The sequence below is a fragment of the Gallus gallus genome, chromosome 2 (genome assembly GCF_016699485.2).
Source record: "Gallus gallus isolate bGalGal1 chromosome 2, bGalGal1.mat.broiler.GRCg7b, whole genome shotgun sequence".
NCBI lineage: Eukaryota > Metazoa > Chordata > Aves > Galliformes > Phasianidae > Gallus > Gallus gallus.
Window position 1 is genome coordinate 144,053,114 of NC_052533.1, and position 26,159 is coordinate 144,079,272.

At 43.5% G+C, this 26,159-nt stretch overlaps 1 protein-coding gene across 3 annotated transcripts in view; it reads right to left on the reverse strand.

The window, feature by feature from the left end:
* Positions 1-22,130: 22,130 nt before the first annotated feature.
* The window catches only part of TRAPPC9 (trafficking protein particle complex 9), a 474,624-nt gene continuing 470,595 nt past the window's right edge, over positions 22,131-26,159 (reverse strand). For all 3 annotated transcript variants that reach the window (XM_015283239.4, XM_004940062.5, XM_040690620.2), the window contains one exon: positions 22,131-25,304. In XM_015283239.4, coding sequence (XP_015138725.1) covers positions 25,125-25,304 — 180 coding nt within the window. In that variant the 3' untranslated portion in view covers positions 22,131-25,124. The remainder of the gene's footprint in view (positions 25,305-26,159) is intronic.

The following is a 26,159-nucleotide window of genomic DNA, read 5'->3' on the forward strand; positions in this document are numbered from 1 at the left end:
GTCCCACACCGTACACCCTTAAAACAAACAAACTAGATAAACAAGACAAATAAGGAGACTAAACACCAAAGAGGCACCAAATAATTCCTAAGTTTTGTTAACTTATCCAGATCGCTTGGTCTCTGAGAACATATTTTCTTATTGAATTTCTAGTGTTCCTGCATTCTTTTGGGTAAGAATGGATATAATCCAAGCTTTGGTTTTGTTTTGGCATTTTCTTTTCTTTCCAGACTTGGTCAGAGCACAAGTGAAGGAAAACTAAAAAGGAGATGCAAGGAGATTTGTGAGTTGTCAGTACAATGGAGGAGATATCTAACCTGTTCTGTACCTTAAGTAATCATCTCTTTCAATTCAGTTTGAGCCATTCAGGAAATGAAGGGTCACGTTTTATTCTTACTTCAACAGATTCAATGTCAAAAATAGCTTAAGTTCACATTTCTCAATCTGAAAATGAACCTGAATTCACTGTAGCCAAAAGCAGCCTAATCCATTAGCAGGTAAATAAATAAATAAATAAAGAGTATGTGTGTGTGCGGGGAGGGGGGGGAGAGGGGAGGGAGAGAAAGAGAGAATTCATTCAAAAAATTAGAATTATTTCTGGTGCTTGTGGTCTGTGAATAATGTGAATAACCTTGGATGAGTGCCATGGAACTGAGAAAACACAAACACAAACAGCAGTTAAATTCCCATCAGTCTCAGCTGGGGAGGGTATCTGGGTCCAAAGCAGGGTGTTCAGCCTCTGTTGTCCAACTAGTCCACCCCAGAAGCTCTCAGTTCTCAAGGTACCATCTGCTGTGATTGGATATTTGCTGCTGCTGATCCTGCTGCTGGTACAGAGGGTTTCCAGCATCACTGACCTGGGCCACATGGGGACCAGTGACCAGGTTTCCATGCACTAAAGCCTGTCTACATGGACAAAGGTGCAGGTGCTGAAGTTGCTCCTAGCCAATCAGTAAGAGCACTCTGCCAAATGCTGGCATCACCTAGCCTTCCCCAGTATGTATTCTTCTTAATGCCATCACAAAGGACATGCCCTGGATCCAAATGATTTATAGAGGTAACACCAGTGGATGATTTGGCAAAGTTTTCCAACAGCCAATATTGTCTAGTACAGAATCTCTGTAGGATGTCTTTGCCCAGGACAAACACAGTAAAGCTCTCTTAATTGCAGCATTTTCATCCATATATGGTTCCGTCAGCCTCCCTGATAGTACTGGCAGCATTTGCATTGTAAGGTGAATCCAAGCATCCAGGTGGAGCCTAACCTTTGGAATCATAGAATCACCAAGGTTGAAGAAGACCTCCAAGGTCATCTAGTCCAACCATCCACCTACCACCAAAATTTACCCACTAAACCACGTCCCTTGATGCCACATATACCCATTTTTTTTAACAACTCCAGGGACAGTCACTCCACCACTTCCCTGGGCAGCCTCTTCCAATACCTCATTACCCTTTCTGAGAAGAAATTTTTCCTAATATCCAACCTGAACCTCCCCTGGCGCTTCAGGCCATTCCCTCTTGTCCTGTCACTGTTACCTGGGAGAAGAGGCTGACCCCAACCTCGCCACAATTTCCTTTCAGGTAGTTGTAGAGAGTGATAAGGTCTGCCCTGAGCCTTCTCTTCTCCATACTAAGCAGTCTCAGTTCCTGCTGATGCTTCCCTGAAGACTTGTGCTCCAGATCCTTCACAGTTTCATTGCCCTTCTCTGGAGACTCTGGGGCCTCAACATCTTTCTTGTTAGTAAGTAGCTCAAAACTAAACACAGTATTCAAGGTGTGGCCTCGGCAGGGCATTGTAGAACCCTTGTGAATGCACATTTGCATCCGAAGATACACCTTCAAAACTTTTTATGCATCTAATTTCAAATGTGCTCATCCTTTCTAGAGAGCCTAATAAAGGATGGAAGGAATCCAGATGTAGGAAAGGGCTGAGGCCAGGATGACCACCCAGCTCTGCACAGTGGCCTCACATCTCCTTCATCCACGGATGTGTCTTAGCCCCAGCCTTAAAGGTTGACTCCTGAACTCAGGCTGTGTGGATGACTCATGATCTTAGCTCAGGAGTCTTTTAATTCAATCTCAGGTGCGTTAACTGCTGGCCATCATCACCGATATATGTGAAACAGGGCTATATTAATCTGGTTACAACATACAAAGGTAGAAGAGAGTCATTTCTCAGTAGTGAATCACAGGCATGGAAATTAAAAAAAAAACAACATGCGGATTGAAAAGGAAATTAAATTCAAGTTTCCTCTATGGCTCATCTCCAGCCCAGCATAGACTCAGCTGGGGTAAAAGTTTTGTTTCATTCACTAATAACCAGGGCCAACAAAACTGCCTTTCCCTTCCTACGTATGCCTGCTTGGATGACAATGACTGCACGGTGTGGTTCAGGATTGGAGGTTGTGGTTCCAGCAGCAATGGGTTGTCTTTTGTCACACAAACACATGTTCTATCTACTCCAGAAGTAGTTAGGCACAAACCTAAGGACTTACCTAAGGGTGAACTAAAGGCTCATTACAAAATAAGCAATTCTGAAAAGGGAGTTTGCACTGTAAACTAAACATCATGGCCACCATAGCAAGGGTTCTTCAGGAGTCCTGATGCAGGAGGAATAAGGACATCCCCAAGCAGTTAGTTATCTTCATAATAACATAACAGTTTAATACATTTTCTAGACCTCTGAATAATAAGCAACACATTAATCTTGTTAAGAAGGACTTTAAGGGCATGACCAGCTGCCTTCTGTGTCAAGCATGAGAACCCCTGGAAGTGCTTAGTCACACTTTAACTCTCGTTATTATTTTCCAAGCCTGTATTTAAGTCAGGCAGAAAGATGGCTTTTCGTCACATTGCAGTACAAACCAGCATATTTAAACACAACCATCTTACAAAAGCAGAAGGACAGATAGTACATCTCCTTTCATGAGGGCCAAAGACACAGCACTGACTTAGTTTTCTCAAGGTCTAACTTCTTTGTGTGTGTCTTTTTAACATGTACTCCCAGGGCCAGCTTTTGCACTGATGTCCCTCTGATGTGTCAGGTGGAGAACTATCCTTAAATGTTGTCTTTACTGTCTACCACAGGACTCTGGATCTGGGAGGAAAGATAAAGCAGAGAGATATCCAGGAAGCAAACAAGTTTGAAGGCACAAATGAAACAGGAGACAGAAACGCTTGAACGTGGCACTGAAAGACGGCAACGCCTTTTGTCGATAGTGTCACTCAGTCTTAGGCAAGGACTGTTCTTTTAATCTTATGTGATTGAAGGTAGTGGCTGGTGGTTTTCTGGAGGTTGGTGGCTTTCTGGAGGTTGGCGGCTTTCTGGAGGTTGGCCAGCCTGTTGTGGCAAGGGAGTTGGAACTTGATGATCCCTGGGGTCCCTTCCAACCCAAGCCATTCTGTGATTCTGTGAAGAGGCCACCAGAGAAGTGAACTTGTAGTCCTGGAAAGGGAGAAGAAGGTATTAAATTAAGGCATCCAGATAGAGTGTATTAATGGGAAGATCTTGTGTTATATTCATAACAGGCAAAACTTTGTTGTATTTGCGTGTTTAGAATCTGTGGTATTAGGTAAATCCCCTCTGTTCTGAAGGTTTTAGTTGCTTTAGAAACTAAAGGAAAAAAAAGAGAGAGAGCGAGATGGGGAGGAAATGAAAACTGAAAGAACTAAAGAACTGCTGGAGTTAAAGAAAAAAAAAAACAACAAAAAACATATATATATATAAATGTGGCAGCAAGTTCTCAAAAATATCAAAAATAATAGCTTTCAAATTAGTGTTTTCACAGCTGCAGGCTACAGAGTGTAATGTTTGCAGTATGAAATCTAATGAGGTATTGAAAAAGAGCTCAAATCTCTACCACCCAGCTCTAGACAGACTGACAGCCCTCAAGATCAATGTCCATTATTAACTTGCTGACTTCATGCACAGCAAGGTAGACCTTGAACTTCTCTGGTTGTCTTCAAATTTGGCTTAATTGGATCACCTACAGGATGAGAGGATAATTTAGCATGCAGGTCCAGCCATATCTTTATTGCACCCTTGAGTTTAGAACAAAGGCTCTGATTAGGAGGATGTGGACATCTACGCAGAGAGAGGCTCCGAGATGATCTGTCCATGTCTTAAATCCCTCTGATCACACAGGAGGGGGCCAGTGATCCAGTCACTATTGATCAGAACTGTCTCCAAGATCATGGTTTAAAAATGAGATGCTCATGTGTGAAGGAATCCTAATGAGACATCAAAGAGAATGGACCACGTGAGCCACACTCCTCCTCCTCCACTCTCCTTGGGATTTTAATTTAACCCAACTGAAAGGGATGGGAATTTTCCATGAGTTCAGTTGCTGCAGTAACAAATCTGCATGGTCAGAGGTGGGATGGGGTCACAGATGGCAGCTGATGCATTTCTCCTCCAGTCATTGCTCTGAAACCTTGTCCTTACGCAGTCATATCATAGAATCTTAGAATAGCTTAGGTTGGAGGGGACCTTAAAGATCATCTAGTGCCAACCCCGTCAAATTATCCTATTAGAATATACTTCTAAAAAATTAACAAAAAGACCTTGGTTTTCTTAAACAAATCGGGTTTAAAAGAGAATTTGAGTCATCATATGAAAATTCACAGAATGCAGTTCAGTAAAGTAACTGGAAGAGCTGCAAAGAGTTTAAGCTATCAATTACAGGAAATAGGGCTATTTTGTGGTTCGGAAAATGGTTTCTCAAAGTAGGAAAGAAACAGCTCCATCACCCCAGCACAGAGAGAGCCAGATGCACGCTTTTATCTCTTGACTGAACCCTCCCACCTCCATGGCTTTGTCCCTGGCTGCCCCACAGATCTGCAGGCAGAAGGCTCCAGGTGACCCCTGAGCATCAATCAAAGAATCATAGGCTGGTTTAGGTTGGAGAGGGCCTTAAAGACCATCCAGTTCCAACCTCCTGCCATGAGCAGGGTTGCCACCACAGCTCAGGCTGCCTAGGACCCCATCCAACCTGGCCTTGAATGCCTCCAGGGTTGGGGCATCCACAGCATCTCTGGGCAACCATCAGTCCCTGCACACCTGGTCCCATTTTGCCTGAACCCATTGAGCGCTGTGTCACAGTAATGAGGCAGGAGCTGTCCAAACCACCACTGACTGTTATCTCAGACAGCATCAGGCATGAAAAAATGGCTGCTGGCTTTTTTTGCAGTCTGGCAGAAGGCTTGTTGATAACAATTCTTTACTTAGGTTTGCTGGAAATTACAGCCATCCCTGTTCAACTCAGCCTCTCACAGTCTACGGGAAGTAGTTTTGAAACAGCTTCTTTGGCTCTAGGAAAAAAAGAATAATGAAAAAAAAAAAAAAAAAAAGGAAACTTTTCACTGTTGAACATGCCTTTCTCTCCCAAGAAGCAATAAATGAGTCTCTCTGGTTTCTTATCTCTCACTCTCCCACATTAATATTTAGGTGTCGGTACTAGCAGGATGGTCTCTGGTTCTCAGTTAAAGCTTTGGATTTATTCTACTGATCCCAGCACAGTTCTGGATCCCTGACAGCAGCAACCTTACATGTCTCATCAGCACCCTGTTATACAGGGTAATCTCAAAGAAATGAGCAGCTGAAATCCTGCTGCTATCAAGTTTCCACCGAGCTGAAGTCAGCGCGGAGCAGCACGTCCTGTTCCCTGTAGAACCTTCCCCAGGTCCTGCACAGGGCCAGGCAGTGCTCCAGAAGCCTCTTGATCTCACACAAGATGCAATAATTGCCTGAAATTCCCTGCTGCAGCTGAGCCTATGCTGGGATTCCTCCCTGCTGTAAGTCAGTGTTACTGAAGAGTTTTCTGTGTCACTGGTAGCAGCTTTATTCCAATTTTATGCTGCTCTTAAAAACAAAACAAAACAAAAACAAGAACAAAAAGAAAAAAAAACAAAAAACAGTGAGTTTCTGGCTATGAACTGCTGGTTTGTTCAGTGCAAAACCAGTCTCAGCTGAAGCTCATCTGAAGTCTCTCGGGTGCCAGAGACTCAGCTGGTATGGTTTACACTCTTTGTTTGACTTAAGTTGACCCGTGCCATATTGCACCAAGTGCAGCTCAACTCTTGGTATTTAACATTTTTCTCCTCTAGATGGGCTTGCTATCTCCTGAGAGGAACCTTTTCTTGCAAAATGTCCCTTATTTTGTGTACAGGGAGAAATAACTTCTGTTCTCTATTATTCTGATGGCATTCAAACTGTTCTGAGTATCTCCCACTGCAAATGAAAAGAGCCAGACTCTCACTCACCTGAAAAGCTTTGGACAGGCAGAAAAGAAATCTGTCAGGTACAGCTGTCTGCATGTAGTGCATCAGTGTGGTGGTCTGGTTATTTGGGCAAGGCAGGGAGGGATCTGAAGGTGAGGAATGGGCAAACTCAAAGCTGGCATCTGCATTCTGGGGTAAAGGTATATAAAGAATAGTGTTGCTTTTGTCCCCACTGTAAAGGATCCAAAACCATCATAGAATCACGGAATGGCTTAGGTTGGAAAAAAACTTAAAAATCATAGAGCTTCAACCCCTTGCTGTAGGCAGGGTTGCCAAGCACATTTCAGGCTGCCCAGGGCCCCATCCAACCTGGCCTTGAACATCTCCAGGGATGGGGCATCCACAGCTTCTCTGGGCAGCCTGTGCCAGTGCCTCACTACCCTTTGAATAAAGAATTTCTTCATAACGTCTAACCTAAATTTCCACCCTTTTAGTTTAAGTCATACTCTCCTGTTCTATCACATGTATCATGTAAAAAAATCAGTCTCCCTTCTGCTTATCAGCTCCCTTCAAGTACTGGAAGTCTGCAGTGGCATCTCTCTGGAGCCTTCTCTTCTCAATGGAATCATCCATCACCATGGTTTGAAAAGCACTCCAAGATCATCTAGTTCAACTGTCCACTTATCACTAATATTTCCACACTAAACCATGTCCCTCAGTACAACATCTGAATGGTTCATGAACACCTCAAGGGTCAGCAACTCAACCGCATCCCTGGGCAGCCCATTCCAGCACCTGACTGCTCTTTCAGGGAATAAATTTTTCTTAATGTCCAACCTGAATCTCCCCTGGCAGAATTTGAGGCCATTCCCTGTCATCCTATCGCTAGTTACATGGGAGAAGAGGCCGACACCCACATTATCACAGCTTCCCTTCAGGTAGTTGTAGAGAGTCATAAGGTCTTTCCCGAGCCTCCACTTCTCCAGACTAAACAATCCTACTTTCAAGCTAAACAAGCACAAATCCCTCAGCCTTTCTTCATAGGAGAGGTGCTTCAGCCCTTTGATTGTCTTTGTGGCCAACTCCTGGCTCCACGCAGGACCACCCAAAACCCAAACCCTATGTCTGAGAGTGTTGTCCAAATGCTTCTTGAACTCCAGCAGCTTGGGGCTGTGCCCACTGCCCTAGGCAGCCCGTTCCATGCCCACCGCCCTTTGGTGCAGACCCTTTCCCTAACCCCCACCCACCCCTCCCCTGACACAGCTTCATGCTGTTCCCTCGGGCCCTGTCGCTGTCACAGAGAGAGAGCTCAGCACTGCCTCTCCTCTCCCTCTGAGGTTTGCTCTGGGATGAGCAAACCAAAAGACTTCAGCCCCTTCTCATCCATCTTGCCCTCTGGACCCATCACCATCTTCATAGCCCTCCTTTGGATGAAGCTAACAGAATCACAGAATGGTTTAGATCAGAAGAAACCTTAAAGATCATCTAGATCCAAACCCCCTGCTTGTGGGTAAGGTTGAATAGTTTTCTAACATTTTAAGGTATGAGAACTATACAGTGGGTACATTTGCAAAGCCATAGTATTACAAGAGAGGACACCCTACCTGCTGCCACACTTAGATTGACAGAATTTGGCCTTCTCTTAAAAAAAAAAAAAAAAATCAGCAATATAAATATGCTCATGTGTCTAACAAGCAGCTTGAGCCGTGGCCATTAGGACTCAACCAAGGAGGCATTCAAAGCTGGGTTGGATGTGGCTCTGGGCAGGCTGATCTAGTGGTTGGCGACCCTGGTCGTGGCAGGGTGTTGAAACTAGATGATCATTGTGGTCCTTTTCAACCCACGCCATTGCATGATTCTATGATTCTATGACTCGTTGCTGAGGTGATACTAAAAATTGTTTCAGTACTAACATAGAATACAGTGGAGTCACTGACTGAGCTTAATGTGAGACTAGAATGAACTTCTGTATGGATCCAGTGAAAAATGGAAAGTGGAAAAGAACAGTCAGACAACACATTCTGGTGGGATGGTCAGGAAAGGCAGGAGAGGAAAGGGAGAATGGTACCTTGGAGAAGATCTGTGGACAAGGAGTATGGAATGCATTAAAAAAGCTGCTTAGAGAGAGACACTGCATTGCAAAAGTCCTTTCTTGACACTTGCATTATTCTTGGAGGTGTTCAGGGCCAGGCTAGATGACACTGTGGGCAGCCTGATCTGGTGGGTGGCAACTCTGTTCATGCCATGGAGGTTGGAACTGGATGATCTTTAAGGTCTCTTCCAACCTAAGCCATTCTATGATTTTATGATACTGTGACTACCATAGTGGGGAGAAACATTCAAGTGATGGCAAGAGTGGAAGGTGGGAACAGGACTCTAGAAGAAGGCAAGGGATGGGGATATGATTCAGCACAGAAAGCACATGGAAGACATTTGTTCAGTAAGAAAATTTCAACCAATACTTACACAAAGAAGTGCCTCCAGGAGAACACACGGTCGATGAAACAATTCCTCCAAATCAAACAGCTTTCCAAAAGACCATGAATGACAGGAATCAACAAAAGGTCGAGTCTTGTATGAATAAGTTCTCTGTGTTTTAAGTTCTCTGGCTGGAACACCAGGTACTTCCTTGGCCTGTCAAACCCTCTCACCTGTCCCGCAGCTAGAAGGCTGAACACAATGCATTTGAATGTCATCTTAGCCCACACAGAGCCAAAAAGTGCCTAAGACCATTTACTGTCCGAGGACCTCCAAACACTAACCACCTTTTAAGGCTGACACATTCATTTTAAAACTAGTTGCTGCTTAGTAGAGATAAGTCATGAACTCTTTGCCTCCTCTTTTATTCTCTTTTTTCTCCTGAGCTTTTTCCTCAGACTGGGACAAACACCTCAAGGATGAAGCAGCCCATCAGCTTCCAGACATTATGTTCTGGATTCCAGTTTTTTTCTTAACAGGGTTAAACTCAAACCATTATTAGCCAAACCGAATCCAACATGCACATGTTGCCAGACAAATTGAATTTGCTTTCATTGAGTTAATTAGGATAAGCTTCCATTCTCACATCAACTGTTTTGAATTCACAAGCAGGCACAATCTCCTCTTCTGCTTCCTGCAATTGCCAGCAAAAGGCCAGGAGATTTTCAGACAGAAGCCTCATGGCTTTTTTGTGACCCACCTCCTGATTCATACAAGGTTACCTTTCTAGACTTTGATATTTAACACTTGCCAGAGAGGTCCTCTCATTTATCTTTGCCACATCTCATCCCTCTCAAAACCAAAAACAAACAAACAAAAAAACACCGAAAAAAAAAAAAACCAAAAACCCAAACAAGAAATAAAGCAAGAAAGAAGACAAAAAGCTATTGAAGGAGAAAACATCTTGCTTTTATCACATTGTCCTAACTAAACAGATAGCTTTGACCCTTTTGTAGGCCTGCACAGATTAGTTTGGGAAATCAGAATCCAGTGGGCTGGAGAGCATCCATCCCAGGACTGAGTGGTGCTGTGGCTGCATGCACATCAAAAGAAAAGCTTTTTCTGTGCCTTCCTCCTCCACCTCAGTAGCAGAGAGTCTCACATACTTATCTTATAATGCACTTCATCATATGCTAATGCAGAGAGCTACATAATCTTTATTTTTTACTATTATTATTACCCAGGAGTTCCTGTTTGGTATGTGTGATGAGAGCCAAAGGTAAGGAGTAGTTGTTCAAACAGGGGAGCTGAGTTGAATATAAACTTTCTTTTTCACTTTTTTTCTCCCCTGTATTCTGTAGACTTGAAGTACGATGCTATTTCTTCCAGCCACACAGCAATCTGCAGAATAAGGGCATAACCCCTCATCTACCTTCATCACCTTAGCCCACATTTTGTAAGATGGATGTAAACACACAGGAGCCTAAAGCACTGCAAAAGCTGGATCTTAATCACAGGTATTTGGTTATACGGAGGCCCCAAGAACATCCTTACCTAGCGGCAACCTTTGTCTTCCAACTCCTTTTTCCTTTGTGTGTTTTCCTTCGAATCTGTTAAGTCCATGCAGCTCCTTAATCAAATTACCAAAAATATGTTCAACAAAATAATCAGCTTGTGATTACATTTTAAGGGATAAATAGCACACGGCCAGCATTAATCACTCAGTACACCTCGGGTGGGTGGCTGATTCCCAAGGACTTTTGATAGAATCAGGAAAATGTTATATTTTCACTTGAATGCAGTAGCCTTCAACAGCATCAAATTGATTTTTTTTTCTTACATCTGATTTGATAACACTGCAGATTTCAGAATAGAGTTTGCAGTGCTACTAATAGCAACATTTTCAAGTTGTTATCCTCACCAAAGTCCTGTAGGATTTTACTAGAGCAAATGCAATTCCCCCAGACTCTAATGATAAAAATGCACTTTTCAAATTATCTTACAGGCATGTCATTGCCATTACTGTGTTTATTGGTTTCTTGGAATATCAAAATGTATCAAGGTGAAAAAGAGAGACTGTTTAAATAGTTACATTTCCAGTGAAATATTGAATTAACTATGCTCTGACATAACTGTGAGATTGATGGATTTAAATTTGAGAAGATAAAAAGGGGAAAGTAAGGGATTGGGTTATTTCAGACTATTTACTGATCATATAATGATAGAATTATCAAGGTTGGAAAAAAACACTAAGATCATCGAGTCCAACCATCAACCCATCACCAGCGTGCCCACTAAACCACGTAACTCAGTGCCACATCTATCCTTTCCTTAAACATCTCCAGGGATAGACACCACCTGACTGGGCAACCTATTCCAATGCCTCACTACCCATTCCGAGAAGAAATTTTTCCTAATATCCAACCTGAACATCCCTGGTACAACTTGAGGCCATTCCCTCTTGTCCCATTAATGTTACCTGGGAGAAGAGGCCAGCCCCCATCTTACCACAATCTCCTTTCAGGTAATTGTAGAGAGTGATAATGTCTGCCCTAAGTCTCCTCCACACTAAGCAGTCTCAATTCCCACTAATGCTCCTCATAAGACTTGTGCTTCAGACACTTCACCAGCTTCATTGCCCTTCCCTGGACGCTCTCTGGGGCCTCAATATTATTCTTGTACTGAGAGGAAAAAACAGAACACAGTACTCAAGGTGCAGCCTCACTAGAGCTGAGTATGGGCGATGATTACCTCCCTGTTCCTGCTGCCAGCACTATTTCTGATACAAGCCAGGGTACCATGGCCTTCTTGGCCACCTGGGCACACTACTGGCTTATGTTTAGCCAAGTGCTGACCAACACCATGAGGTCCTTTTCTTCCACACAGCTTTCAGCCACTCTGCCCCAAGCCTGTAGCATTTCCTAGGGTTGTTGTGATCAAAGTGCAGGACTTGACACTTGGTCTTGTTGAACTTCATCACATTGGCCTCAGCCAATTGATCCAGACTGTCTAGGTACCTCTGATGGGCCTTCCTACTCTCAGGTAGATTGACGCTTCCTCTCACCTTGCTGTAATCTGCAAATTTACCAAGTGTACACTCAATTCCCTCATCCAAATAATCAATAAAGATATTAAACAGGGCTGACCCCTATACTAACCTCTGGGAAATATCACTAGTGACTAGTAGCCAGCTAGATTTAACTCCATTCATCACCACTCTCTGGGCCTGGCCCTTTACCCAGCAAAGAGTGTGCCTGTCCAAGCCATGGGCTGCCAGCTTCCCCAGGAGAATACTGTGGGAGACAGTGTCAAAGGCTTTGCTGAAATCTGGGTAGGCTACATCAACAGCCATTCCATCATTCACCAAGTGGGTCACTTGGCCATAGATGGAGATGAGATTGGTCAGGCAGGACCTGTCTTTCATGGAACCCATGCTGGCTGGGCCTGGTCCCCTGGTTGTTCCACACATGCCTTGTGTTACCACTCAAAAACGATCTGTTCCATAATCTTCCTTGGCACTGAGGACTTTAGTTCCCTGGATCCTCCATATAACACTCCTTATCATGTCTCCATAGAAAGTCTCCAGTCATATGGGACCTCTCACCTCTCCACTTGATCAGGACTGCTGATAGGTGGTGAAAAGTGGCTTGGCAATCACATACACCAGCTCCCTTAGCACCCTTGGGTGAAAGGCTAGGTATACCACTTCTTACTTCACATACTGCAGAAGATCCTAGCCTCCATTGCATTTTGTTGTATTATGCTCAGTGCTTGTCCCATTATGCAACATAGTTTTAAACGCACCCTACAGATTGTGGCTGCTTTACTAATATCCTCATAAAAGCCTAAGTGTTCAGTCGTTGAAGCTCAGTGGGTGGAGGGGGGGAGGGGGAGAATGATATTTAAAAATAGATCTTCAATACTTTTCTTAGATTGCAAAAAAATTCTTTTAAAAAAATTTAAAAAAAAAAAGAAAAAGAAAGAGAGAAAGAAATAAAGAAAGAAAGAAATCCAAGCTACCACACACTCCCCCGTTAGTCTGAAAGTGATTTGTTGGCAAGAATAGAAGTTTGGTTTCCAAGGTACAGTGAAAGAGCATAGAGACGGCCTGAGGTATGGGATAAATATGCCATATTTCTCAGTTACACAAAGTGCTGTAGCTAAGGGGAGGTGCAGGGTGGTACCGGGATGAAGCTGCTTGCCAAAAACGCCCAAGAACATTTGTATGTATGTAGTGGCTTGTGTTGGAAAGCAGCATACAGGTGTGACTCACCCAGCTGAGAGGTGCATGCCTCAGCTCTGCAGTGCATGGCAAAGTGATCATATATGGCTTCCTAAGGCAAAAATTCCTCTTCCAGCTGCCCTTGCTCAGGGACAAGCATCCCCTGGCTCTCATGCAGGGACCCATTGGTATCTGCAAGCTTGTGAACCTTCAGTCAGATCAAGACACAAGAGTTTCTGCTAGCTCTGGTGCTACAACAATCATTATTCAGGGAGCTGCAGTCCTGCAAGGTTCTATCATTGTCCATCATTAAAAAGACTTAATTTTCTCTATTCTGGCCAAAACTTCTCTATTCTGCCCTAATGAGGCCACATCTGGAATACTGTGTCCAGTTCTGGGCACCCCAGTTCAAAAAAGACACGGATCTCTTAGAAGGAGTGCAGTGAAGGGCCACAAAGATTCTTTGCACCACTGCCCCAGTGGTCCCAGAGGTTCTGGTGCCCAACTGGAAAGGGGATGTTGTCACTCCAGATGGTGGGTGGAGCTAAAAAACACTGTGAACTAGCCAGAAAGTACAGATTTATAAATACTGCAAGAGTTGGAGAGGAGATAGCAGTGTCCTGACATGCCTGCAGTAGCTCTGGGAAGGCTCCAGCATGTGGCCTTCAGCTTTTCCTTTGGGGCTGAAATAAAGCCCAGACTGGCTGTATAGATCTTTACTTTATGCAGCATGAGGGGATTCAGCTTGTGACCCAGTTTTCCTTGCCAAGTCTTTTCTCCAGACACTGCTTTTAGCATTAAATATTTTCTTCATCTATCAATCAGCTTCACTGATGTTGAGCCCTTACGCTTATCTGCCTGCAAAACAATACACTTCTTCATCTCAAATCTTCATCTTCAGCAAGAAGACATCTCAGCTCTCCCTTGTTCAGAGAAGTCTCTTATCTCCTATTTCCCATGCCACAGGTTGTGTGAGCTTTTTCTTTAGTTGGGGTGATGTGGAGGCCAGCTAATGGCAAGAAGATGCTTAGAATACTCCACAAAGAAAGCATCCAGGAGACTCTCATATATGCACTTATATGTACAGCTTCAGCCACCAACTGAGGGGATATGTTAAGCAATGCAGCTATGGCACTTCTAGCCCTGAAACTCACAACTGTCCGTGCAGAGCAGTGTGCTACAGAGACCAGCACTATGGATGCTCCTCTGAAGCTGAGCTGGAACTGTATGTGATTCACAACACCGACAGCATCTAATGGTTCAGTGATTTTCCTTTAATAAACCTTTCCTGAACTGAACTATTTTTCCTTTTGTGTCCCCACCCCTCATCCCGCTTCCGCAAATAAGGGCATTTCCTACTGCAGCTACAGGAACTCTCCATCACCGCACTGAAATGTCCTACGGCCTTCCTGGCATTTGTCCTCTGAAATTGCCTGCACTCGTTCAAAGGCTCTCTTAAAGCCGAACAACTCAGAGAAAAACTAGCACAGCTTAGCAAGCTGTTGTAAAGCCAACCAGCATGTATTCGGGTGGGCTGCTCTTCTTGTTGCAAGCATCTGAGACAACCTTAGCACAGCCCAGGCTGGGAGGTGGAAGAAAAAGGGTCATTTTGAAGCACTGATTTGTCTCCCCCAGCTCAGCAATAACAAGTTTCATAAGCTATTGACTTTTGTTTGAGATCCCTGTTTTTTGTTATATGCTTATTGCATACAACAGGTTGGATATTATTAAGAATTTACTGTCAGAAAGAATAATGAGACATTGGAACAGGCTGCCCAGGGAGGTGGTGGAGTCACTGTCCCTGGAGGTGTTTAAGGAAAGGGTAGATGTAGTACTTTGGGACGTGGTTTGGTGGGCAATATTGGAGGCAGGTGGACAGTTAGCCTAGATGATCTTAGTGGTCTTTTCCAACCTTGATCATTCTATGATAATATGATTCTATGATTTGCGCAGGCAATGTATGGGGTAGGTCAGCTGGTTTGTTACCTTTCAGGAGAGTCACATTGCATCCTAATAATATAATTTAGTTTTGTGTCAAGGGAATATATCAGGGTTGGTACTAAGCCCTCTATTTTATTTATTTATTTTCCTCACTAGATAGAAATATGGGTTATTCCTGAGTAGAGGATGTTATTACAGCAAACATGAGACACGACCACAACCCTGGTGACATGGTAGGGGCTTTGCTGCTGGAAAGGTCCCACCCAAGCCATTTGCAGGCAATGAGTGTGGATCCCTGCTGTAAAGAGATAAAGGGGTAATGGATGACACGGTGTATTTTAGGACATCTCAACCATTAACCAAATTGGGCCATTCTGAGTGCACAAAGGGCTGCTCACAGCATCCATTTTGCACAGGAGGAAGTGCCAGAAGTAGGCTCTGATGGCCAAGGTGACAGCTGGTGGCTCATCTAACGGGCTACCCAGGCTCTGCTTGGCCAATATGTGCCAGTCCCTGCCCTGTCCCTCTCCATTCCTTTTCCCCAGGTCCCTCTCCCTATCTGGGCTATTGAAGGGAGTAGCGCCATAGGGACAGTCATCGCAACGCCTCAGGCTGAGCTGCACACCGTGCTTCAGCAAGGTTTATATTTTTATGATTTGATTTGACTTCTTTCTCCCTGTAAAAGATTGCTGCAAACACTGAGCTTTTAAATTAAAGGGAGTTAATGAAAGTGTACCTGTGATAACTATTACTGGATCCCTTGTACATTCAACAGTCGCATTAAGATGATTTCTTATTATCTCTAAGCCCATTCTGAAGGCATGTTCTTGCTGTTACAGCCCTCCTGTGCACCATTGCAGGTGCAGGTTTGCTGCCCGATGTGGCAGAAAAAAAAAAAAAGACTGTGTTGCTACAGCTCTGGCATGGATATTTTTTCTAAGACAGATGAGCTGGGACTTACAAGAAACCCTGCTCAACACATCCCTTGGATAAAGCATGGTCGTGTCTCCATGTCCCCTGGGCATTCTTAATGCAAATAGAGACTGCACCTAAAGCAAGCGGAGGTCTTTCTTTTGTTACAAGAATAGCAATGCAGCTTTCGGCTGAGAGTTTGCTGCCTTGTACAAAACTCTATCAAACATGACAAAAATGGAATATTGTGTTGGTGTAGCCAAGGTTGCTGCAACCACTTCAGTCTTCAGAGTCGATTCGGCAGTCTACTAGCAAGGCAGACGACCCAAAATGTATTTGGTGCATTTTCAGTCACAAACAGCCCACGAAATATGTATTTTCAATACAGCAGCCACTTCACTTTGATTGAATCGGGCATTCATTCTTGAGCAGTTCTCTCTGATGCAGCAAAGGGTTTTGCCACTGTTGTGGTTTAGGTGTGTTTACCAGCCACTGGCATGAAGGTGGGTCACAAAGCAGAGGACATATCCATGTCATCCAGCTTTGCTTTGTTTTACTGGCAAATGAGTGGTCACTAATTGCTCCTTCCAGAGGTAAGATGCCAGGAAAGGGAAACCCTTCTCCATTTACTGCTTGCAAAGAGTCAGCCTGATCTCAATTCATCTGTTATTGTCAATTTCAATGGACTGGTTTTAGGTAGTGATTTGTTTCTGTTGGACCCACTCCTGAGCATAGACACAAAGTACACAAGGTAAGGGAAGGATGCACGGCTGGGTAATGTACTGCCTTGCTCAAGCTGTTGGGGTTGGTATACACTGTACCTGTCACCATAAGGTTGAGCCATTCCAGGCTCCAGAGTTTCCTCTCCTGATGTCTATTATCACCAAGAGGGAGGCTTCAAAACATTTGTGTCTTCATGTGCAAGTGAGAAATAGAGTTGCTGAATTGTTTCCTCCTGGGAAATATTGTGGAGTATGAATAAACTCTGGGTTGAGCTAACTGTGTCTGTCTGCATCTAGGCAAAGGTCATCGTGGCCTCTTTAGGGCCAGGCTCTAAAGGAAGGGACTGTCTTGCTGAGCTGCCTGAATCTGCCTCAAGACCTCTCCCACTGTACACCAGCAATATGGGGGCATTTGGGATGTCCCAAATACAGCAGAGAAACTGTGACCACAGCCACCATTTCAACAAAGTGCTAGGAGCAGTAGCAGAGCCCCAGTCATCTTGGGGTGCAGGTACCTGCTGCACCCTCTATCAGGTACCTTATACTCCAAGATGACTGGGACTCTGCTTGGAGAGGAGGGAGGAGATGTGGCATTTAGTGACACTTCTTACCGCATGGCTGTGCTTCACATTCAGAATTTCACATGCAGTGCTGGGATGGCTAACAGAGATGTTGTCTCTAAGCAACAAAATATGGATTTTGCAGGAGATAGTAAGGTGATACTGAACCTCTTTGCTTCCTCTGTGCTTTCCAATGCACCTCAGAGTGCACAAACCTTGGAGAGAAGGGAGAAGAAAAGGAGATTTCGAAGACAAAGCCTTGCCTGCATGTTGGCCAGGAGCTGGCAAAATTAGGGAAGAGAAGACAGCAGTATTATGGGCTAATTCAAACCAGATGTGCCGGGTTTGAAGGGAGAGCCCAGCCAGCCAGTGTTCTTTTTGCCCTTCATGGAATCATTAAGGTTAGAAAAGATGACTAAGATCATCAAGTCTAACCATCAACCCATCCCACATGCCCACTAAACCACATCCCTAAGTGTCACATCTCCACATTTCATGAACACCTCCAGGGACAACGACACCACCACCTCCTTGGGCAGCCTGTGCTGGTGCCTGAGCCTTGTGGCAGAGCAAGGATGGGTGAGCTGAAATGGGGATGAAGAATTCATCCATAGCGTAGAGTCTGGGATTCTCCCTGCCTGCTCCAAACCCAGAAACTGATGGCCAGGTCAACTGGAACTAAATGGTATGGTTTAGCTGCAAAAAAGCCACACCAAGAGTCATGGGTAACAAAATAAACAAGTGTAACATCAGAAAAAAAAAGAAAAGAAAAAAAGTCGCTGAAACTAAAATCTACAATCTTCACAATAGAGCATTGAGCAGCAGTAGTGTTAAGCAGAGCTAATACGGGGCTTTTGGCGTTCTGAGCACAGACATCTGTCCTGTCCTCAGTCTATAGCTGGGGTTGTTGCAAACAGCTGCTCTGCACACTGCTATCTCAGGAACCAGCTGATGTTGCACAGGGAGCAGACACAAGTCAAACCCAGCCAGGCTGATGGGTGGCACATTTCCATTAGCGCCCTATATGTGCAAACAGAGTGTTGCCTCCCAGCTGCCAAAACACGGCCACCTTATCTACAGCGTGTGAGGAAAGAGAGAGGGAAAATATGACCACAGCCAATCGGTCACAGCTCAACACCTCTCAGCTGAGGTGGCTCATTGGAGCAGATATGCACAAAGCCAACACAAAGCTGCAGCACGTGAAATGTCCCCTTCCCCTGGACATTTTCACACCGTTTGGCCCCAGGAGAGCTATATTTCCTCATCATGTGGCTTCTCACTGACACGCCACATGATGCCTGGAAGGTCACTGCACATCAGGCTGATGATGGACACAGCCAGAAGGAAAAATACTGGGCTTAAGTACTTATTTGTAGTACAGCGGTGCTGAAGGGGCAGGGGTGTCTCTCACATCTTACTTCTAGGTGGTGATGCCTCCATCCCAGCTGGTTATCTTGACCTCTCTTATAGCCATGGCTGGATTTCTTCCTTGTGGAGTTTCTCTCTCTTGGTGGATGTCCCATGAAGCACAGGTGAGTGCCTACTGTGTGTCTCCTGTTCATATCCAGTGGTTTTAAATAGAAATAAGTAACACTAGAAATTAAATAACACAATACAAATTCGTAACTGATCATGCCTACTGTTTCTTCCAGCAGAGCTTGTGCGAATCCAAGCCCTCACTATGAACAGACCACAAGCTCTAGAAAACACAATTTTATATTGTAACCAACAGCAGGAATATTTATGGAGCTATATGAAAGGGAAAATCTGGTAGATTTACTCAATATTTGTGTAGAAAAAGAAATAATCCAAAGCTCAGGAGAGGTTCAGGTTGGATTAATATTAAATATTAATATTGAATAAATATAAAATAATAAAAAATAAATATTTAAAATTTATCTCAGAGTGGTGAGGTATTGGAACAGACTGCCCAGGGGGGTGAAGTCACTCACTGTCCCTGGAGGTACTGAAGAAACATGTATGCATCACGCTGAGGGACATGATTTAGTTGGCTTGGTGGTGATGGATTGATGGTTGGACTAGATGATCTTAGTGGTCTTTTCCAACCTTAATGATTCTATGAATCTATGATCTGTTCATAATTTGTCAGATTTTTTGTGCTAAATTTAAAAGCTCATTATCCCAGCACTTCATTCTGACACCACATGGAAGATGCCAATGTCTACGTGCAATGCAAATACTACAGCCCCAGGTCAGGTCCCTGCAATGCCCACCTGAGGAGACTTTTAATAATACAGCCCTGGCCAGGACTGCAGCCAGGTGTGGAAAGGCAGGAGCAGTTGGTCTCTCCTCCAATAATACAAAAAGTCTTCTGGTGCTCAGCAGTCCAAGTGAGCAGGAGCTGTGATAGGACTTTTTATACCTTTACAGCTTCTTCCAGGCTTCTATTTACATTACAAATGTCATGCTAGGAAAAGAGAAACCTCCTGGCCAAACTGCTTTCTTTGTCCATGGGGTCTGCAATGGTGGCATCATCCTTACAAGCAAATACTCACAGAGGTGGCTGCAGGGTTTATTTTCATGAACTGAATTATCTTGCCCAAGTCTCATTTCACAGCTCTTCTGCTCTGCTCTGCTCCTGGACTCACATTACCTTTTCTCTCATGCTTACTCCAGGGATCTAAAAACATCCAACTGAGCAAGACCACAGGCTGTACCAGTAACATACTTGGGTCCTGCCCCCCCAAGACTACACCAAGCATGGCTGCAGGCAGAGGGGAGCACATACAAACACTGCACTCATTCCACTGAATCCTTCTGTAATTCTCAGGAGCTGCTGACCTGTTTCGAGGCAGAGGTCAGAGGAAGCATGATTGTTATTAAAAGGGTGATCTGGGAAATTTTAATTTTTTTTTACGATGAAAAAAAGATGATGAAAGGGGAAAAGTTCCCTGTTTGACACTTCTCTAAGGTCACACTTCGTATTAAGGTTCAATTTATAAAGAACACATAAATGCTTAATACATGTTTAAGTGATTGATGAATCATTTATTGTATATTGCTATTGAACTGCTGGTCTCTAGAGCAGTGACTTAACCATCTATAATACCTATGCTGCCTTATGTACAGCCATCGATAATGCCGGAACATGAAGTATTTGTGTGTATAATGTGCTTACCACATCTAACATTCATGAACGCTTTATAAACAATTTATAAATGAAATCTTAATATACAGTCTAACCTATTTTTAATGTTGTGTCAGTTATATAATCTGTTTAGCCTTGATTCGTCTCAGCAAACTCTGGGCACCTTGTGGAGCTGCCCGTGCCTGCAGCCCTCCACCAGTTCTCCCCAAAATTTCCACCCTCCCACTCCTTCACCTCTTTGCTGCCCCAAAGAGCACTCACCGTGTCTGTGCGGGATTCCATGCCCTTGTAGACTTCAACAGTCTACACAGTGTTGAAGTTGCACATCAGTAACCCCCACACGTGTACACATGTACTGCAATACCACTTTTAAACCCAAATGATTTCATGGGTTCAGCATGGCACAGCTAGGCAGAGGTGAATGTGGCAATGGATGGGGAGGAGTGGAAAACCCTTAATTAGGTCTGTGACCATGCACATGATAGAAATGAATGCCATCCTGGATTAGAAATGTGTCCAAAACAGCCTCCGGTGGAGGGTGATATAGAATTCAGCTTAACTCTTCGCAGCCTCAAGATCCAACAGCCCCAGCCTAAATCCTCACAGGAGATGTTACTCCTGAAGGATGGTATCATGGCATTTGTACTTTGGATGCAAGGTGCTGGGGAAGGAGGTGGTAGGCAGATGTCTACACAAACCATTGTTAGCATGGCAGGGCTTCAGCCACAGGCCTGGACCACTCTGTAAGGACATGGGCAGACTGGATAGCAGAACAGCCTTGCTTCTGACACAGATCAGTGATGACATCCTCATATCCATTAAAAAGATGCTTGTTGTTAAACTATTTCAATAGCTGGCCTGGTTTCTTTCTGGCAGTGTCTATGTTGTTTTGTTCAAACTGACTACATGCTGAAAAGCGGTTAAGATCAGCCAGTCACGGTATCAGAGAACATGGGGCTGTAAAATGAATTCTGTTCAGAGAATCCAGGACTCCCTTTTAGCTGTGTTTCCTCCTTGTTAATGTACACCTGCCCCTATGCCAAATAATTGCTGAACAGTTCATGAGGAAGGTTTGTTGCAGTTGCAGAGATGGAAGCCAGAAGAGGGCATGGACACAGCCCGTCTTGGCAACAGCCTAGGAAAAGGAACACCAGGGAGCACAACTGCACACAGGAGGAGGGGCACTTTCTCTCCTCTAATATACAGCTATTGGGCACAGTCTTTGGGTATAAAGTGATTTCCCAAGGCATCTGTCCATACGAATCCCAGGGAACTGGGATCGTTTAGTCCGGAGAAGAAGAGGCTCAGGGGACCTTACTGGCCTCTACAATTCTCTTTTTGCAGGTATCTAGCAACAGGACGAGAGGTAATGGATTCAAGTTGTGCCAGGGGAGGTTCAGGTTGGATATTAGGAAAAGTTTCCTATCAGAAAGAGTGGTGATACATTGGAACCGGCAGCCCAGGGTGGGTGGTGGAGTCATCATCCCTGGAGGTAGTCAAGAAGCATGCAGATGTAGCACTGACGGACATGCTTAGTGGTCATGGTGGGAATGGGTTGATGGTTGGACTACATGATCTCAGTGATCTTCTCCAAACTTAATATTCTATGTTTCTATGATCTATGCTTTAAAAGTTCCTCACTGTGTCTGGTGTAAGTATACACTGAGAACATACTGTTTTGGAAGGATTTTCCAACCAGTCCTCCCAAACATACCTCCAGAGCTGGTCCTCCTTTCTGCCTTTGAGCTGTTTCTGTGGAGGATGGAAAGGATACTGAGGCCTAAGACACCTTTCACATGATGCACCTCTTTCCCCTCAGCTGACTATTAATGGAGACTGACACATGCATATATCTTGCATTGCCTCTGAGTTCATCTAGGAAGAGGAAGTCTGAAGCTGAAGTTTCAATTCCACCATCAAATACATTCTCCTTTCAGAGACAGAAGGCAGCATTGAGGGATACATTATTATTACAAGTAAAAAAACATAACACTATCAAGAAGTATAGACAGAAGAGACAGGCAGAGATGTAAATAACACAAGTATTTATTCAGATACTTAGATTTACATAAGTTTCTCCAATGCATACATATATTGGACCAACTTCTGCTCTCAGCAATGGTGATTTAAATTAGGAACGATTTAATTCAACCAAGTGGGATCATACCAGATTTATAGCTGTGTATCAATGCAGTTTGACTCATCATGTTCAAAGTAATATCTGGGTGGTTTGGAGAAAGAAAAACAAAATTTCCATTCCAGAAAAGGGGAGCAGATCAGGAAAGTATCATCCTTTATTCAAGCCACCGCAAAGACTGATCCTGACAGCAATTCCAATGAAAGCTTCCATTAAAAAGAAAAGCAAAAGCAGTATTCTCATTTCAAGGGCCTTCCCTTCACACTTCTCCAAATTACACTGACAGTAACTTCTGGTCAAGTCACAAATGATCCCCAGAAGGAAGAATTTCTTGTGTTTCATCTCTCTCACCAAGACAAGTAGAAGTGTAAGGAAATTGGGAAAGGTATCATAAATGCCAAAAGCAACTAAGCCTCAAAGTTGACAAGGGACAGACTGGTGTACTATATAATGAACAGATAGACCATTAAGGATCAGCTCACTCATAAAACACATATTTACGAGCAAAAATGGCAGATTTATAATGGCATATTGGAAACCTAGGAAATATGCAGCTATCTTTTGCTATAATAAAACCTGTTCCCATTCCAGCAGCTTCAGTGGGCTGGGGATCACCCCCTTTGTATAACGGGCAGAGGAGTGTTGCACCTCAGGACAGGCTTCACAGGAGCAATACCTACTGTTCTTAGAGAACACTCTCAAAAACATACTGGGAAATGACCCCTTGCTGGGTAAGCTGAAGCACCCTGACGGCACAGCATCTGCTTCGCAATATTTTTGTTTCAAATGCAATGTGGTCCCTACATAGTCGTAGCTGTATTCCTAGCATCTGCAGATTACCTGCTGGGAATACTGAATGAAACCCAATTTGGATTTTGCTGCAACAGTGTTGTGTAACATAGCAGAGAGACACATGTCAAAAGCAAGCTTTTACGGAAAAGATTAACTGGTTTAATTCCTGATCTCCCGGGATGCTATTTTTCTGTGTATATGCCTATGTAGTGACAGAGAATTCAGCCTTATGGCACAGAACTAGTCAACCAATCTCCACCAACACAAACACATGCCCAGCTTGGCTGCCTTTGACCCTCTTTCCAAGGGTGTCTCTGGCCCAGAGCCACTGTGCAATCAAAGGAAGAGTTCTGTTAGCGGACATTGTGTGCTGGCAGCTGACAGAGCAGTACATCACTGCTAGTAAATCTTCTGTTGGTCTCTGATTTCCAACATGTTAAGTCTGAAGACTTCCACTCTGTGTGGAAGCTGTGTACAGAGCCAAAGCTCAGGAGCAAACACTGATAACATTATCACAATACAGTTATGGAGATAATACCCTGTATACACTGGAAACACAGCTATCATGCTAGAGCTATATGCTTCACTCAATTTAAAAAAAAATATATTGAGGATGGATACATTACAGTCATTTGAAAACATGCAATGTATTGAGTTTTGAGCACTGTTCTGTTCCTAAGGAAAACACCAGTCACATCCAAGGGAACAAGTGAGCACGGTGCAGAGCCAGAATGAGCAGCTATCCAAGCACAACCAGGATGGACCAGGCTAGACAGGTCCACTTTAAGATGAAATCTACTAAAAAAAAAAATTGCAAAGGGGTTGTGCATGTAGGTTTAGCACATAAAGAGCTAATTTGAGCACTGCTGCTGCATCTCAGTGTATTCATCCCTGAAATTAATCTACCACGAAGAGCTGCAGGCTGTAAATTTAAAGAAAGATTCAGACAGGTTTGAAACTCATTCATACAGATCAGACACCTCCCTGCTTTACACAGGGAAAGTTTGGGCTTCTTTATACAAAAATGTTATTCTGAAAGACAACAGGTTGAATCTTCAGTAGACTCATCACGTAGTTTATGGTCAGGAGTTCCATGTCCTTAATTGCCCACTAATTAGTTTTACTAATGCCAACAAAATAAACAAAAGAAGGAAAAAAAAAAAAAAAAAAACAACCAACCCAACCACATAATCAAAGCCAGTCTACTAGCATGAAAAAATAGATCCAATGAGTTTGCAAAAACTGATTCAAAGTGATAAGAATGGTCAGCTGATTAATTTTGGTGGTTCTTTAAGTGTCTGAAAACATTTCAATCTGCTGTGATTGTATAAAACAGAACAGTGAAAGCCCAAATTCACAGGCAAGCCCCAGGCAACCCAGAAGTTGACTTATTTCCTTTCTCAAGGACAAACTCTTTAGCTTCTCATTGCCTTTTCTCATTTCTTAATAGATCTACCGAAACAAAGACAGTGACTCTATCAGGAGCAAGTGGCACTCAGCTCAGGGGGTGAACAGAGTAACTGGAGGCATATTTACTATTTTTACTTTCAGTAGCACATCTTTACTCCTATTTACCACGAAAAACACCCAATACTCAGCAGAAAAGTGAACTACAATAAGTCTGAGAACTATTCTGACAGAGAACCTACACCTCCAGGGTAACGTAGGAAGCCAGGAGGAAATTCATACAGAAATTTCAACTCTTGCTGAAATGCTAAAAAGGGATTATTTAAGTTGGAGCTGAGACCTTCAAACACATGGTTAAGTTCAACCTTCTTAAATTTAGCACTTAAGACTCTCCCAAATCCACTGATCTCAATAGGCTGTATGAAAGTATAATGCATATATTAGCAGTTTCAAAGATTTTTTGGAATCAGAGGAAAACTCTAGCATGGTTATAATCTGTCTCTCTCTCTGAAATTAGCAATAGCAGCTGCCCAAATGACTATCAGAGAACCCAGAAAGCATTCAGCTGTTTCTCCAAAATAGGGACTGTGGCCTGGGGTTGGACAGAAACAAGCTGGGGTCAAGCAGAGGATGTGCCAAGCATTTCTGCACACTGTTGTTAATCAAATAGCACAAAGCACATTTACAGCTTAGCTTCGGCCACGGGCTCCACAGCACGGATGTGGACACTAGGAAGGCAGAACCAGGAGAGAGGCAGCTCCTTGCTGCAGTTGTCTTCATGGAATTTGATATTCAGATAGAAATCCCCCGTGTAGAGGAAAAGAAGTGCTCCAAAGTACACAGAGTCTTTGGTTGGCTTTACCTGCAACAGCAAATGCGAAAATCAGTAAAATTAAACAAGCAACAAAACAAAATAATTGCACTTTGCAAGCCAGTAGCTCCTTAAAATTATCTCAAAGCACTCTGAAAACATTCAGAAATTGAACTTCTCATTATTACCTTCCCACAAAAAGAAGTAAATTTCTTGTCCCTATTCTAGCAATGGTAAAATGAGAAATTAAAATCCCGTGTTATTCAGTCATGCAGCAGTGCTGTGGCACTGCTCAAACCAGAAGACCTCCAGCAGACATTGACTGCAGAGCCGACTGGTTTAAGGCAAAAACCACTCACAACGTCCTGAATAATCAGGAGCATCTTCCCTTAGACTCCATTCATCAGAATCGACGTTAAAGGTCTAAATCATGGCTGTGAACTCTTGCTAAACGCATGGTTAAACACCATTTAACAACTTAGCAATAACTAAATTCACCCCCGCTTATTATTCAGATGCAATCTGACTGCAAATTCTAATTGGAAAGCTTTGATATTCACTCCCACCAAAATAAATTTACAAGACATATCCCCAAAACAGTGGGATTTTACCCGTCCAAATTAAACACTGCACTGTGTCTACATTTATATATCTCCCTTCATCACCAAACCATTTATGATCCTTATCTTTATTGCCAATATCTTGCTCCACCATTTCAGCAAGGCACTCAAGTAATTTTTAACTTTATCAAACTTATCACTATTCAGCATGTGCTACTGTCTGAATAAACATCCGCTTCCGCAAGATGTTAAATCCACTTTCAGAATGCCTAGAACCAGATTAAAGTTACTGCAGATGCAAAACACTGAATTGACACCACTGGATGGAATTAGTTTGAGAGACTGT